Genomic DNA, 17833 nt, shown 5'->3' with positions numbered 1-17833 from the left:
CAGGACATCTATGATGATGATTCTGATGATGTTCCTATGACTGAGTCCTTTGCTGATAGTGTTGCTGCGAGGATGAAGAAGAAAATAAGGGTTTCTTCTCCTGAAGTCACTCCTACTCCACCAAAGAGATCCAAGTCTTCACCTATCACTTACAAGTCTAGACAGGCCAGTGTGAAGGGAAAGGGAAAGCAGAAGGAAGAAAAGACTCCCAATGAGAAGAAAAAGAGGAAGATTCCAGTTGAAGACTCTGAGTCACATGTTGAAGTTGATGTCCAGGACCGTCGACCCTCTGAGAAAAGGAAATTTTCTGGTAAGCGTATCCCTCAAAATGTTCTTGTTGTTCCTATTGATAGGGTGTCTTTTCATTTGGAAGAGAATGTCCAGAAGTTGAAGTTTGTTTGCAAGAGGAGAATGGCCAAGGAAAGGGAAGTTGGCTCTGATGTTCTTGAATGCAGAGATGTTATTGCACTTATTGAGAAAGAAGGTCTGATGAAGAATATTCAGAATGTTGGACGGTCATATGAGAAGCTTATGAGAGAGTTCTTGGTGAATCTCTCTGTTGATGTTGGACTTCCTGATAGTGATGAATTCAGGAAAGTTTTTGTGCGGGCTGAATGTGTGATGTTCTCACCTGCTGTGATCAATCAAGCACTTGGAAGAAGTGCTATTGAATTTGTTGATGAAGAAGTGTCCATGGATGATGTTGCCAAGGAACTTACTGCAGGTCATGTGAAGAAGTGGTCGAGCAAGAAGTTGTTGTCCACTGGCAATCTGAGTGTGAAGTATGCTATCCTTAACAGGATTGGTGCTGTGAATTGGGTTCCTACTCATCATACCTCTGGTGTTTGTGCAACGCTTGCCAAATTGATCTATAGAATAGGCAAGTCTATTGCTTTTGATTTTGGAACTTTTGTTTTTGAGCAGACATTGAAGCATGCTGATACTTGTGCTGTGAAGCTGCCTGTTTCATTTCCTTCACTTCTTACTGAGATCATTCTAAATCAGCATCCTCAGATACTCAGGGCTGATGATGTGGCTGTGTCTCGTGGAGTTCCAATCACCTGCATCCGCAGATGTATAAATCAGGTGGAGCCGCAATGATCCACAAAAGTCTCACGGTGACCGCAGTCAACCAAATCACGTGGAGCCGCAATGATCCACAAAATCTCCCTCGCGTGCAATTTACCGTTTGTCTCTAACGGCACCATCGTTCTCATGGTAAATAGTGTTGGAACATGTTGCCATGCATTTTGTCAAAACAACCGATTGTCGAAGCAGATGTCGTGGCATCTGATTCCGTGAAGCTAGGGCATCAGTCCTCAGCTTGTGTTTCTGTTGTGGGCCCTCTGAAGATTTAGAGTTACTTGAGGAGCAAGTAGCTATTCCATAAGGGTTTTAAATTGTTGGGTTGTTATTTGTTGAAACAATCTTTGTTAAAAGATTGATTTCTATCTTTACTTATGCAATAAGAAACCAAATCTATCAAGATAGCGTTTTGAATTGTTGTTGCTGCAATCTGTTTCTTCACCCCATGCTAACCCTAAAGCCCATGCTACCGCTGCTGAAGTCTATAAAAGGATGAAGACCTAAAACATGAATACCACCGAAGCTAATAGAGAGAGATCAAGTGTTTTAGGATTTGTGTTTGTACTTTGTCCTTTGTTAGTTGTGAATCCTCTTTGCTCACTGATTCTATAAAGCAAAGAAGGATTCTGTGTTGTTTGATTGCGTTCAAACTCTGATTGTTCATTGTGTTCACCAATCACTGTGGCAGTGATTGAGAGAAAGTGAGAGGGGTTCTCATACTTAGGTTGAGATTCTAAGTAGAAATATACTAGGTAGATTAGGAAGTGAACTATGAACTGAGTTGTTCATGAGTGTCTGTAATTCCTGAATCTTGAGATAGTGGATTTCCTTTCTTTGGGTGCAAACCCTCCAGACGTAGGTGAAAGTATTTCACTGAACATGGTTAACAATTACTGTGTGTTATTGTTTCTGTTGTTAAGTTATGTTTTACTGTTAAGGGGTTGTCAAACCTCTTGTTCCAGCATCGTGCAGGACAATCGTATTAGAGGGAACCTGAATTACACATAGTCTCACCTAGACCTATGTTCCATTAATTCCCATTTCACTTGCAAGCGATTAATCTCATTCTCTTTGTTAAAGGCTCTAAAGTCAACCTAGAGTCTTAACAGTTCAACGTCGGATAAAACATAAACGACAAGAAATATAATCAATGGTAGAAGGAATTACATCTGGATGAGCAACCTTCTCAGAATATTCAAGCCAGTAACAAATCACATCAAAAACAGTACCAGTAAGTTAGATATTCAAAATTCAGAAGAACACCCAACTAAATAACAGATAGACACAAGATTTCTGATATCAAGGGTCACATTCGTTTTCTGAAAAAAAAAACAGCAGATACAGCGATCGCTAAAAACGATCTCCAGAACTCATTTCTCAACCAAAAGTTACATTATACACATGTATGGAAAGCTAATTTAAAATCCTACAACGTTCTAGTTTAACACTGTTTCATTTGAAGACCAGAACTAGGTGACAATAGGCCACGAAGTTCGCTGTCCAGTACAGAAAACTGGCAGGGTCACTTCTGCCTCAAATTTAAATTCTAAAAATTCAAGTTCAGGTCTCCTAAACCATTTTACAGTAACATACCACACATATTCATCATCAAAAATCCAGATCTCATCACATCTCAACCATCATGTTATGGCGTACAATTTTTGCATGGCAATTTAGCAAGCACGCAAGTAATTTTCACATGTCATCAAGATCCCAATCAAGTAAATAGTTTAGAAAATAGTGGAGCATGGAATCATGTTGCAAAAATACAGCAAACATCACAAACTCAAATCCTCATGCAAAACCACCATAATCATAGATTCATGCATGGCAATTCATGTCAAGACTCCCTAACAACCTACCCCTCCTAGACCAGCCCTTACCTTGGTCTTTAGGCTTGAAATAAGGATGAAGATGAAGAGTAGAATTCTGGTTTTTCCCTTCCTCTCCCACGCGTCTCCCTTCTTCTCTTTCTCGCTCGCGTTCCCTTCTCTCTCTCTCGCACGTACACGGCCGGCGGTGGCAAGGGTCCAAGCGGCGGCGGCAAGGATGCAAGAAGGAGACTTCTCTCACTTACTCTCTTCTGTTTTACGTGTTGCAGAGGTGCACAAGGGTTTCTATCTTCAGACTTGTGTGAAAAGAAAACCCTTCCCCCCCCCCCCCCGGCCCCAAAACCCTCTTAAGCCCGCGGCCTCCCCCTCTTCAAGGGCTAGGGCTTCTTTTTTTTTTCTTTCAAGCCCGATCCAAGTCAACTCTCTTGACCCACTAATTTCCAAGTAATCAGACCTGGAACCCAAATAAAACCCTCCCCCTTTCTCTAAAATCAAAGGTAAATTCGAAATTAAAAAATTATTATTTTCAACAAAAATCGCTGGCACTGTACAGCCAGACCTTCGCTCACAAAAATTCAATTATCTTGGGCTACAGATATCGGTTTGACACGAAACCAATTAGAGAATTTAGCTGACTCAGAGAGCGGCAACTCTTATGAAGGAAGATTCTCCAGAAAAGGTCGTTAAGACCTCTCAAAAATTCATACAAGGTCACAGGCAGATTAGCAATAAAGTCAAATTTCACTACAAACTTCATTTTTATTGAATAAATCACTTAAGCATTACATAGTAAAGGTTAGGGTCTTACAAACTTCATCTAAAATAAATTATCAAATTGTACACATATTTAGTAAATTAAAAGATTTTATTTGCATTGCAAAACTTTTAAAGAATGAGAAGGATATTTTCAAAGGGGACTTCAATCCTTTTTAGAAAAGAGAATTTCAAAGGGGGACTTTATTTGATGACTTAGAGGAAAGAAAGACGAGACTCGACGACACAGTTACTTAGAGTGGAGTGACCTTTCGTAGTGTAAACTTCGGTCACTTGGAGCGGAGTGCAACCGTTGGTGATGGACCCAGATTGGTGTCCTAGTTTGACTATTTTGTTAGCAGTAAACACGAACACTGGAGAGGGCGTTCCTGTTTGTTTGGCTAACCATGATTCATATCATGCATGCATACATTTTGTCAGGATGGTGGAGTGACCATGCCTGTCTTCTGAGGACGATGGACTAGTCATACCTTCAGATGTTGATAATGGAGAGGTTATCAACTATGTTGATAATGGAGCGGTTCTCAACTAAGTGGCATTCACTAGTCAGAGGTCAATATTGGAGTGGGTATCGGACCGACAAAGTGTTGTCCCGCCTACCTCATATGGAAATGGTGTTTATATCTGTATCATTTGATGTGCATGTGTGACATTACATTTGTACGAGCATATAGACTAACCTTAGGTTGTCGATTGGGCTTGGTGAGGATGTGATATGTGCTATGAGTTTTGATATGCTTGAGATAAACTAAATGTGATTTAATTGTTATGTGTGTTCGAGAGGTTTGTCATGGATGACCCTTATATAGTTTATGTAGGCCACGCGATCGATAGATCGACGTGAGTAAACGTGAATAGGTTGACTTGTAAATATACCATATAGTATGAGTACATATAAGTATGTGCTTGTGTGTATATTGTGTGACCTATTATATATATATATATATATATATATATATATATATATATATATATATTCTGGAAGTTGACCCTCGCACGCCATTGTATGTATTGCTTGTGTTGGGCGGCCGGCGACTGCCAGTGATGGGTGACGACATGATCAACTACCATGCTCTTGGGGAAGTCGCAATGGTGCTGATATTGAGGAGGATCCATGATGATGTGATGAAGTACCATGCCTTTGTATCAGAGTTCGGTGAAGTGCACTGTGAGTCGTTCGTGGGATTGATTACATGTTTGTTGATGTGAGAACCCTGTTGCAACCTTATTAGAGATTGATTGTTCGACCGTCGGGGAGACTCACTCAGAGGAGAAGTTGAGACTTGTGTAAGGCTAGAGCCTTTTAGGTAGAGAGCTTACCGTTGTTGGTTGAAGCTCGTAGGATGATCATATGAGTCTGTGTTGTTTTTTATTTAGAGAACGGGTAGGTTCGATGTTTTGCTATTTTATGGTCTACATGTATGGAGATCAAAAGGAGTTTGTCAGGCATAAGAAGTCTTTTAATATTTCTTTTGAAGACTCAATTGTACCTATACTTTTGGATATAAAGTTATATATCATTGGGAAATTACTGTGCATTCGCTAGAGCATGTTTTGGAAAAAAGACTACTCGCATTTTTAGACTCCAAAAGTTTAGTCAGCATATTTAGTTTGGATGAAGGTTACTAAAGTGACCCTCGAAAAAATCGGGACGTTACACTGTTGACATGAAATTTTACTCCAACAAAGAGCTAAGGGAAGTGGCTATCGAAACCAACCGTGTCGAGAATGGAAGGTAAAGAATGAAAAAATGTCTAAGTGTAAGATCCTCATTTTATATTCGAATATGGTTTATGACATCATTATGGTTACGATTCATTCTTCACTAGTTGTTGGCAGTACTCCATTCTTTGCAATTGCTATCAAACATTTCTTCACTAGTTGTTGGCATGCCTAGCTAAGAAGCTAGCTGAAAGCTGAAAGTTGATAAGCTAGCAGAAAAGCTACTTTATTGAAAGAAAAAAAGTTTGGTAAAACTAGCTGTTTAGCAAGCTGAAATTGTAAAATGACATAAAATAACACACTTGTATAATTCTTTTTACATTTAACATTACTTATTTATACATCACTACATATATGATATTAAAATAATTACCACTTTAAATATTTTAATTTGGTTCAAATTATTTATCATCTAAAAATATAATATTAGTTTTTAATTTATTTTCGTTTTTTTATTAATTCAAATAGAATAACAATTAGCATCTAAAGTAAGCTTATACTAGTACTTTTACCCGTGCGATGCACGGGGATATTCATTTTTGTTTTTTATGTATTATTTTTAAATCTGTGTGTTTTTTTAAAAAATATTTTATGGATTAAAAGAACTAAATTTATTGAAGGCTTAATTGCAACTTTGGTCCTTGACATTTACCAATTTCATGATTTTAGTCCCCCACCTAATTTAATTACACAAATGGTCCCTGACTTTGCTGGCAGTCTGCAACGTTGGTCCTATCGTTTGTTTGTTAATGGAGGAGGTTTACGTGGATGGTCACTTAGCTGATGTGGAAGTTAAGTGGAGAGAGAAAGAGACCAACAATTGATTCAACCTTCTTCCTCGCCTCTAGGAACTCGTTCGTTCTTTATCTCTTCCTTTTTCGCTAAATCTCAAGCTTCGAAACATCTTCCTCATGGTGCTCGGTTTTTTAAGGAGGAAGAGGGTAGAAGATGACTGTTGCAGGTCTCACGTGCAACTCACTTGCCCCCTCACTCTTTATTCCTTCTTTCTCTCTCCAATTGGACATCCACGTAAGCCTCCTCCGTTAACAAATAAACGACAGGACCAACATTGCAGACGGGCAGCAAAGTCAGGGACCATCCGTGTAATTAAATTAGGTGGGGGACTAAAATTGTGGAATTGGTAAACGTCAGGGACCAAAGTTGCAATTAAACCTTTATTGAAGATATATGAAATAATAAATTTGTCTTTTTTTTTTTCACTAAAAGTTTTTTTAGTTGTTATTTTATTTTTATATTTTGTACTTGTTTTCCTAAATGCTCGATTTATGGTTTTTTTTATATCTATTGAATAATTTATTAGAGAGAGTTGAAGTTACATGTATGTGCTAAAAGTAGCCACTGAAAATGTTTTTTTTTTTTTTTTGCAATTGGAATAATTAGATTGAGAATAAACTGAGAGTGTATCGTTGCACATTTCCTGTAAAAACATCTTCTTTATGTGACATTGCAAACGACTTCTTGATGAGAATTTTTAATCCTTTACAGTGCGTGACTCTAGAGAATGCTACATATAATTGGCCATGTGAAAACACTTGTTTTGACAAATATAACCCCACCTATTTTAATGATTGTCCTTGATTGGATCGCTATATAAAAATAAAAATAAATATGAAATACTAAAAATTCAAAACAATCAGAAAAATTTGGTAAATTTATTGTAGTATCAAATAGCATAAGAAAAGAACGATTGTGAAGTGTGAGAAAGTGAAAAGTGAAGAGTGAAGAGTTAGGGTTCTAGATTTTACTTAATTTAGGTAAAATTATTAAAAAAAAATATTTAATAATATATGACAATTATTTTTGGGGGCTCTGGACACGGCGAAGAAGAGTACCGGTACCGGCGGCAAGAAGAAGGGGCCTACGCAGTATAGGATTTTCAATATGGGTTACACTTCACCGATGTCGGTGAGTGAGCTTGTGAGCATATTGGAGAAGCTTCTGAAGGTGAAGGCCAAGAGGAAGGTGATGCCAATGCCTAGAAATGGAGATGTGAGGTTTACTCATGCCAATATTAGCATAGCACAGGGGGAGCTTGGTTACATGCCCACATCTGATTTGGCTATTTAGTCATGACAAAATATTAGCTCTTGCTTTGATGTTTATGCACATACTATTGTATCTATATATAGAGATCAAGAGTGTGGATTCTAACTTCAAAGAAAGGAACCAAAAGGCAAGAATAATTTAAATTTTAAATAGACTAATAAATACTAATTTATCACATAATGTATTGGACTTGAAAATGAGTTAAGTGGTTTATTGAAATTAGAATTTTTTTACAACCTATTTTGCCTAGGAAGCTGGATCATTCTTATTTTCCTTTTAGTTTTTTCTTAGGTGTGTACTGGGTGGTTGATTGACATCAGTTTCATTTTTAATAGGCTTAATGGTGTTTAATATTCAATTGCAACCTTCACTAAAATTCACTTGGGATTCCATCACTTTGTAACTCTCCTAATAATATATCTTTAAAAAATTAATTTAGTAATTTATGCACATTTATTGTTCAATTGTAAGCTTCACTAAAATCCCATTGGAATTCCATGACTTTGTTAACTTCTCTATGTTCTAATTTAATGAAATCATTTGCACAATAATTTATATCAGTTACAATTTTTTGTAATATTTCTTTTGTGGTCAAAGAGGAACCGGAAACATCAAACGTGTAAAACAAAGAAGATCATACCAATAGGTTAAAAAGTTAAATAAAAAGTGAAAGTATATATACGTTTAGCACAAGATATAAGGCACAAAAAGTAACCATCCAACAATATATATTAAAGAAGTTAATCTTAATATGAGTTGTTTTGGAGCCACCACGTCTTATGCGAGCATCTGTAAATGCAGAAGCCTATTTATAAGTTAGGAGATGCCAAGAAAGCATAATGAAAAAAAAGGAAGATTTAGTAGACTCTGTTGGCAAATGAGTTCCTTATGCAATCATTATAAGAGGAAAACTTACAATTATTAAACCCCTAAAAGATTGGAAATGGTACCCTAAAAGATTGGAAATGGTATCAGAGCAAAATTATTATTATGCTACATAATTGAGTTCATACACATTGGAACCAAGAAACTAAACCTATGTACTATAGCCCAAATAAATTATGCCATTTTTTAGAATTTATACATTTGGATTTGCCCCTTATGTTTGTTCTACTCATAATTTCACCTAATCTTTCGTCCATCCTTTTTCTGTTTTATGGATTGTGATTAATTAAGGTATATCAATCATACCATATTAAAGCCATAAATTAAAATTGTCTGCGCTTATGAGATATGAAATCTGGATATTAATATAGGAACCAAGAAAATTAGATTTAAAATAGTTAATTTCATTCCTCGGTGATTTTTAAGATATTTCATTGAAAGTACAGTAATAACTACACAGTTTTGAGAACATTGAGAAGTCAGAAAGAACTATTATATAGGTTGGGTGGGGTAAAGGGTGAAGGGTCCCGGGTTCGAACCCGGATGAGGGATTAATTTACTAACATTTCTAACAACTAACATTTGCCTATCAAAAAAAAAAGAACTATTATAGTAAGCAAGCATTTCAATTTTTTCTTCAGAGAATCTTATATGGATGATTTACCATGTGAAAGATATTTGACTTCTCTACTTTAGAGGGAAAAGTGAGGAAATCTACAGTTATAATCATTAATCAGAAAATCAACAGTTATAATTGTAATTATATACATATACGTGTATAACAAACTATACAATAATTTGGAAGCACAAAAGCATCTTGCCTAAAATATAATGTTGCATCAATAGAAGATTATATCAAAGGGGAAAAAAAATGTGATGGAGCAGTGGAAGTCTGAATTTGTTTTTCTTGATCATAATATCTTATTTGTTCTTTTTTCCAGGTTCTTGATCTTTCTGTGGACCTGAGTGCAGCAAGTGCTACAACTGAAGAATGAGAACGCTTGCAGTTATATAAACATGCCTGAAAAAAAGCTTCCACTCTAGTACTTTTTCCCATGTTAATTTCTTCAATGCAAATTAGAAGCATCAACTGCTTCACTTTTATTGAGAGGCTTCTGCACAAAATTATAGAAAAAGAACTTAAAAGCCTCACCAAGCAAAATCTCATACTAAAGTACATACATCCACCACAACAATAGAAAATGGGAATCAAAATAAAAAAAATTGATGAATCTAATACCTCCTTTTTGAAAGGTTATTCCCTAGGATGGAGAGAGCACACAGATCAGCTTCAAAGGCTTTATAGTTTCCAAATTCTGCCTCTTCTTACTGCATAATCTACTAAGTTCTATAGCTGACTAAGTTTTCAAGGTTCTGTATCACCGGTCCAAGCATAATCTATTAATAATGCATTTGGAAAAGAAGATGAAGTTAGCAAATCAATCCAGCATACTTTAATGTTATTTGACTTATTTCAATAGCAAAGAAATATACTTTTCCAAGTAAAACCAAAAAATGGTTATGAGTTATGAAAAAAATAAAGGAAACAAAAATGTCATGGTTCTTACACATTCATGATATGCCTTGGCTATATCATCTTGCTGCAGATGGTTTTCCCATGTTAATTTCTTCAATGCATAATCCAACGGGTTTGTTTCCTTAAAAAAAAAATCATTAAGTCTGAATACTTGTACCCACCGAAAAACCAAAAACTCCAATGAAGTTTCAGTTTAGTATACAAATAAACCCAATCCATTCATGGTAAATACCCAACATATACATACTGTGATGCAAATACATATGAACCCAAACCTGCGTTAGTGTCGTTGGCAATTCTGATAGGATCCTCTTCAGTTTTGAACCTGAAAAGGGGCGCAACAGGTCCAAATGCTTCCTCTCTAGATATGCACATATCATTGTGGACATCACTAACGATGTTGGTTCATAAAAAGTGAGTCCAAGACTATGTCGTTTACCGCCAATAATTATTTTTGCCCCCTTCGATGTAGCATCATGAATTAAGGACTCATCAACCTTTTTGACAGCAGCTTCATTGATCAGAGGGCCCTGAACAACACCGTCACTAAAACCATCCCCAACTTTCATATTCTAAACAGCATCAAGCAAAGCATTTGCAATTTGCTTGAGAAAATTATGTATACTTCATTTGCAATTTGCTAATAAATCCTGTACTAATTACATGTAGTGTAAGATGCCATTGAAGTTGCTTAGTTTAAGCTAATTTAGCCATGAATTTAGCATAAAGAAAGGTGCAGATCAGCAAAACAAAACTGGTGCAGTTAGAACATTGATGAAAAAGTACCAAACACAGAGAGGGTATTTATACCTGAAGCGTGAAAGGGAAACCCAAAACAACAAATTACCCATATTATATAGCCATTCTTGAATCTGAAATTCCAGAGACAGTTTGCCTCGTGCCTCAACAAAAACAGCAAAGGAAAATCAAGAAACCAATTATGTATTTGGGACATTAGCAACAAATTAGGGAAAACATCCAAAGCTATGTATTGGTTTATAGAAATTCTTTGGGGGTAGACTGTAGAGCAATTGATGAAAAAGTACCAAACACAGAGTGGGTATTTATACCTGAAGCGTGAAAGGGAAACCAAAAATAGCACATTGCAAAAGTACCCCACCGTCGCCAAAGACCTCGCTGATAGAGCCCTGTTCCTCTCCCATGTCACTCCCTTCTACACTGACCACCTCGCCGATCTCCCGAGCAAACTCATCCAGTTGCTTCGTGAAGCCCACCGCACCTTGCCTCCGCTGCCACCTCAATCGATTGGTCTGTCTGCGTTTAATTCCATTTCCGTTGAATTGTCTTGCCGTCGTTCCTGCCAGCCTCGATCATATCTCCTCCATCGACTTCGATTCGTTTCCCTCTGGAGTGTGTGCGACCCCCTATTTATCTATTGAGAAACCGATCAATTGAAAATGAAACAAAGGGAAAACGAAAAGACTGTGGGAGTGGAAAAAAAAGAAAAAAGAAACGTAAGAAAGAAAGGAGGAGGAAGGGCTGAGATGAAATGTGATTGAGGAAGGTACAACTGTGATTCATTCTTTAGAAAATGTTGTGAACTTTTACTAAAATGTCCATGCTAAAAATTAGATGGTAGTGCATTGAAGTGTTGAATTCTAAAGTTGCCTTTCATGCTGCACAAACTCTCCCTTTATAGAGTTTATAGAAGATAGATTTGTCTAAATTAACAAAATATTTGTTAAAGTTTTATATTAACAATTGAATAGTAATTATTTCAAAATAAAAATAATTAGAGTTTAGTGTTTTTATAAATATAGATAGGGAAATCACAGAATTTTATTAAAATGATAATATTAAAAAAGAAAATAAATTCAATAAGCTTTAAGCTTTAAGCTACCTGAGGTAGCTGATTAAAAAAAATTTAAGCTACTAAAATAAGCTCATTTACCAAACACTTTTAAAGAGCTTTTAAACTAGTTAAATAAGCTTTAAGCCGATCAAATAAGCTATAAGCTAGCTGAAATGACATGTCAAACATAACTCAAAAGTTTTTCATGAATGTGATTCCTAATGGTCGAGCTTTTGATATAGATAAAGTTTCGACCATAAGTCTTTCATGAATCTATTAGATTTGGGCAGTTATAAATTTGAAGATGGAACTGCCCGGTCCAATTTTTTGGGTCCATAGCCCAATCTTTTTGAAAACTGGTTCAGTAAAAAAAAAAAGCTAGTTATTACAGGTCAATTAATTGGGCCATGATCAATATTATTTTAAAGATCATGGCCTAGTGTGAGACTTAAAATCAGGAGTGGTTCTTATTCATTTGACAAGTTTATAAGAGTATTCACATTTTCAGAAACATTTCTAACGGAAGAAAAAAGGTTGATGGAATGTAAGTGTAAATTTTATTTATTTAATTTCTTCCACATTAGTAATTAATTTTTTTATTTTAATTAAAATTAAGAACAAATTTAACCGTTGGTCCTATATATCTAAGGTACAATATGATTGAATGTTAATGTAAAACTCATGTTTAGGGCTTGTGTTGTTTCTTTTAAAATGTCAAATTAAAAGAACATGATTTTAAACTCCATTCCACTTAATTTTCTTCATAAGCTGCTTTGCTTTTCTGGCCATAGAAGCATGTGGAAGAGAACGAATACGATTGCATAATCTGTTAGGGAAGAAACTAGAGAGAGAGAGATAGAGAGAGAGAGAAAGAAGATTCAGAGAGAAGAGTGAAGTTCATTCATCAACAACATGGTTACAATCCATCAACTACCAGCTCTTTATACTTCAACTGCTTCAACTAACTTCTCTAACAACTTTCCTAACTTCCTAACTAACTCTAACAACTTAACTGCCAGCTGTCTAACTAACTCTAACAATCACATTCGTAATATATCCCTCCCCTTAACAACTTCCTTGTCCTCAAGGAAGAACCTGTAAATCCACAGGTACATCAGCAGTAGTATCAAATGTAGGATACTGTTGTTTGAGGTTGTAGAGAATCTCCCAAGTAGCATCTTCTGCAAGCTCTCCTAGCCACTGAACTAACACTTCAATGACTACTTTATGCCTGCGTTGGACCATTTTTCTCTTCAGTATCTTAAGAGGAGCACGTGGCTGATCCATGTTGCCCCAATCCAGAGGTAAAGGCACATGTTGCATAGCGGAAGAAGGGCAAGGTTTCAGTAATGAAACATGAAATGTGGGCCACTTTGCCAACAAGATGAAGCACTTGATAAGGGCCAAAGAAACGAGGTGATAATTTTTCAAAGGCTATATGCTGAGTGGAATTCTGCCAGTAAGGTTGCAATTTCAACAAGACCCAATGTCCCACAGAAAATTCCTTATCGGTTCTGTGCTTATCAACTTGAACCTTCATCCTAGCTTAAGCCCTCATGAGATTAGCTTGAAGCCTTTGGATCATGTTTTCCCTAGCTGTAAAGCTTCGATCCACTGCCTCCACCATAGTACTCTGAGGACAGTAAGGGAGATGAATTGCTGGTTGCTGACCATACACCACTTCATAAGGTGTGGCCTGAATAGCTGAATGATAAGTGGTGTTATACCACCACTCAGCTAGGGGCAACCAAGTAGCCCACTCCTTAGGCCTCTGCCAGGTCATAGCTCTAAGATAGTGTTCCAAACACCTATTTAGAACCTCACTCTGACCATCAGATTGAGGATGATAAGCAGTGGTTAGACTCTGTGAAATTACCAGATGTTGTAAAAAAGCAGTCCAAAATTTGCTAGTAAAAAGAGGATCCCTATCACTAACAATATTGGAGGGAGCACCATGTAGCCGATAAACCTCTTTGATGAAAATCTCAGCTAAATTAGAAGCGATATAAGGATGAGAGAGGGGTATGAAGTGAGCATACTTGCCTAGCCGATCAATGACAACCTAGATAGCATCCTTGCCATGAGATTTTGGGAGTTTATCAATAAAATCCATAGCTATGCTCTGCCAAACTCCAGCTGGTATAGGGAGAGGTTGCAACAAGCCAGGATTAGCAATTATCTCATACTTACACCTAAGACAAGTCTCACAAGATTGGATGAATGTAGCTACATCCTTACTAAGCCCTTTCCAGTAAAATAAAGACTTAATCCTGACCACAGTAGCCCATATTCCCGAATGTCCTCCTTGATGAGAGGAATGAAGCCATTCCAAGATTAATGTCCTAACTTGGATGAATGTAGCTACATCCTTACTAAGCCCTTTCCAGTAAAATAAAGACTTAATCCTGACCACAGTAGCCCATATTCCCGAATGTCCTCCTTGATGAGAGGAATGAAGCCATTCCAAGATTAATGTCCTAACTTGGGAATCATTAGGAACCACTAATCTATGTTTCCTAAACAGCAAACCATCCACCAAAGAGTAGTGTGCATGCAGTTGGGGTTGCTCCAAAACCTAAGAAATAAGGTGCTGAAGAGCATCATCAGCTACATAAGCTTGAGTGAGTAAGGCCCACAGTTCTGAAGAGATGGAAGAGACTGAGTGCTGCAATAACTCCCCATGTGAAGCTCTAGAAAGAGCATCAGCTATCACATTTCCCTTACTCTTTTTTATACTGAATTGCATAGGACAAACCCATCAACTTAGTGACCCACCTATATTGAGCTGGAGTAGACAATCTCTGCTCCAATAAGAATTTCAAGCTCTGTTGATCAGTAAGAATAGTAAATTGCTGGATAGCCAAATACTGATGCCATTTTGTGACTGCATGGACCAAAGCCAAGAGTTCCCTGTCATATACTGACAACAACCTGTTTCTAGGAGATAGGACCTTGCTGATAAAGGCCACATGGTGGTGATCCTGGAGTAAAACAGCCCCAATGCCAATACTGGAAGAATCAGTTTCCACTGTAAAAGGTTTCTGCATATCTAAAATAGTAAGGACAGGAATTGTCACCAAAGCAGTTTTCAGCTGTATAAAAGCATCTGAAGCTGCAACTGACCAATGGAACCCATCTTTCTTCAAGAGGTTTGTTAGTGGGGAAGCCATAATACTATAGTCCTTAATAAACCTTCTGTAATAGCCTGTAAGTCCCAAAAATCCTCTAAGTTGCTTAATTGTAGTTGGTTCTGGCCACTCTTGAATGGCTTTGATCCTGGTAGGATCTGTAGAAACCCCTGATACTGAAATAAAGTGGCCTAAATACTCAATCACAGGAGTGAAAAAAGTACACTTACTCTTTTTGACATAAAATGAGTGCTTCCTAAGAACTTCAAATACTTCCCTCAAGTGCTGAACATGGTCCTCAATGGTAGTACTATACACCAAGATATCATCATAACATATAAGCACACTCTTCCTCAAATATGGAGAAAAAATAGCATTCATGGCTCCTTGGAAAGTTAAGGGAGCATTTGTAAGACCAAATGGCATGACAACATACTCATACTGCCCTGAGTGTGTTTGGAATGATGTTTTCTCTACATCCTCAGGTCTCATTCTCAGCTGATGATAACCAGCCCTTAAGTCCAATTTAGAAAAAACTTTAGCTCCACATAATTCATCCAATAAGTCCTCCACCAATGGAATGGGGAACTTTGCTTTCACAGTCATATCATTGAGCTTCCTATAGTCCACACACATTCTCCAACTACCATCCTTCTTCTTGACTAAAACAATTGGAGAAGAAAAAGGAGAAGAGCTAGGTTAAATTACCCCTGACTCAAGCAATTCTTTCACCATTTTATCTATGACATCCTTCTGTGCAGGAGGGTATCTATAAGGCCTGAGAGAAATGGGAATTGACCCTTCTTTTAACATGATCTTATGATCATGGATGCCCCTAAAAGGTGGTAACTCAGCAGGTTCCTCAAACACATCACCATAATCTTACAAAATGGCTTCCTCATGAGCCTGCAGCTCCACATCTCTCCCTTGCACAGTTAACCCAGAATCTAATGACTCCTTAATCTTGAGAGTGCAACAAGCTACCTCTCTGGAACAAGGAAGGATCTGCAGCAAATAACTGAATTTATCCTTCCCTACCATGTGGTGCAATTTAGCAGCAGAAACTAGTTTGTTCTCCTTTTCTTCCATAGCCTGCAACTTGACCATTTCCTTCCCCATAGCAAACTCCATTATTAAATTGGTAAAGTCCCAAGAAATAGTTCCCCATTGTCTAAGCCATTGCATAGCCAAAATGAGATCACAACTACTTAGAGGAATAGCTATTGCATCATCAGTAAAAGTGTATCCTTGCATCTTCCAAGTAATTCCCCCACACCAACCAGAACCTTGTATAATTCCCCCATCTGCTACTGTTATTTTCACTGGTTGTAAGCATTGAAGCTTGCTTAAACCCTCATGACATAATTTTTTATTAATGAAATTATGAGTGCTTCATGTATCTATTAATACAAAAATCCTCTTTTTGCCTAACCAACCAGTTAACCGCATCATAGGATATTGGGAATCACCCTCTAAGGCATTGAGAGAAATAGAATCACCATGCAAAGCATTAAGAGAAACCTTAGGAGCACTATCCTCAGTTCCAGTTTCGTGCTCCACCTCTACAGGAAGTTCCTGTTGATCAAGGTCATCCACTGCCATGAAAAAAACCTGAGATTTTTTCCTCTGAGGACAATCATGCCCTGGAGTATACCTTTCATGGCAAAAGAAACACAAATTCTGAGATCGATGCTCATCCATTTCTTTGGGAGTTAGCTTCTTCTGAAATGTGTAATTTGGTTTTCCCAGAATACCTTTCTAACTGTTTTCTCCGACCAATTTCCGATCAATTCCTCTCTTTTCCACCATTGCAGGAGTCACTCCCTTCTTCTCAGACCAATTTCTATAGGACTTGGTTACTGAATTCAACTTCTTGTGCAGTAACTCCAAACTCCTTTCTTGCAGCTTCGCAATCCTCATTGCTTCCAGAACCGTACGAGGATCAAACATATTCACCCCAGTACACAACTCAGAATTGAGGCCTCCTAAATAGCATTGAAGCTTCAACTGTTCATATAGCTCTATTCTACCTGCCAGATTATCAAACGCTTCATGATATTCCTCCAAGTTTCCTTGCTGCGTCAATCGCTTGAGTTCCTCCATCCATGATTCGAACTCGACGCCGAATCGTGTTCTCAACGCCGCCGCGAACTCAGGCCAAGTCACTCTGCCCACAGTGCCTTGCTCCAATCCTTGAAACCATCTGAACAAGCTTTCATCCAAAGCGATGCTGGCGATGGCGACACGCTTCGCTTCCAGAGTTCCATCCAACGCGAAGAATCGCTCACACTTCGCGATCCAAGAATCAACGTCTTTCTTGCTGAATTTCGGAAAATCCAACCTCATAAGATGAGTTGGCATTCGGTAATCACCGTCGCTTGTTGTTCTGCTTCGCCGCGACGAAGCCAAATCCGTAACCTGAAGCCCGATTCCACGCATGGCTTCTTAGAATCCATTGAATTGCGTCTCGAATCAGAGTTCATACTTACGCATGTGACATGCGATGCAGGGATCCATGGAAGCCATGATTCGTTCCACAGCTTCACGAATCGAACTCTAGTATCGTGTTGCTTCAGCCATGGCGATTCCGAGAATCGAAGGCTCTAGATACCAATGTTAGGGAAGAAACTTGAGAGAGAGATAGAGAGAGAAAGAAGATTCAGAGATAAGAGAGAAGTTCAATCATCAACAACATGGTTACAATTCATCAACTAGCAGCTCTTTATACTTCAACTGCTTCAACTAACTTCTCTAACAACTTTCATAACTTCCTAACCAACTCTAACAGCTTAACTGCTAGCTGTCTAACTAACTCTAACAATCACATACGTAACATAATCAGCCCCAAAAGTCAATTTCAATATGATATTCAATATTTATCATTCATATTAACTTTTTTAGTTTTTTTAGCACAAGTACTGCGGAAATTATATTTGACACTGGCCTCCTAGATCCCCATTTTCACCCTGAAATAAATTATTAGTCGAAT

General features: G+C 37.6%; 1 protein-coding gene across 1 annotated transcript; it reads right to left on the bottom strand.

Moving 5' to 3' along the window:
- Nucleotides 1–9071: 9071 nt before the first annotated feature.
- On the bottom strand, nt 9072–11426 carry LOC130714235 (uncharacterized). Its single transcript, XM_057564129.1, has 6 exons — nt 10974–11426; nt 10714–10805; nt 10179–10449; nt 9935–10024; nt 9607–9764; nt 9072–9481 (listed from the first exon to the last, which is right to left on the bottom strand). Exons 1-5 carry the CDS (start codon nt 11064–11066, stop codon nt 9708–9710), a joined length of 603 nt encoding a protein of 200 aa, XP_057420112.1. The 5' UTR covers nt 11067–11426; the 3' UTR covers nt 9072–9481; nt 9607–9707.
- Nucleotides 11427–17833: the final 6407 nt, after the last annotated feature.

This window comes from Lotus japonicus, chromosome 4 (assembly GCF_012489685.1).
Source record: "Lotus japonicus ecotype B-129 chromosome 4, LjGifu_v1.2".
NCBI classification, from domain to species: domain Eukaryota; kingdom Viridiplantae; phylum Streptophyta; class Magnoliopsida; order Fabales; family Fabaceae; genus Lotus; species Lotus japonicus.
The sequence above is the reverse complement of the archived record's forward strand: the minus strand, read 5'-3'. Positions and strand labels throughout refer to the sequence as shown.

What these genes read in the sequence shown, in the direction of transcription:
- LOC130714235 (XM_057564129.1), bottom strand. Translation starts at nt 11,066, where the DNA reads ATGGGAGAGGAACAGGGCTCTATCAGCGAGGTCTTTGGCGACGGTGGG. An exon ending in GTTTCCCTTTCACGCTTCAG is followed by an intron (nt 10,806 to 10,973) that starts GTATAAATACCC and finishes GTTTTTGTTGAG; the next exon opens with GCACGAGGCAAACTGTCTCT. An exon ending in CCAAGGCATATCATGAATGT is followed by an intron (nt 9,765 to 9,934) that starts GTAAGAACCATG and finishes CATTATTAATAG; the next exon opens with ATTATGCTTGGACCGGTGAT.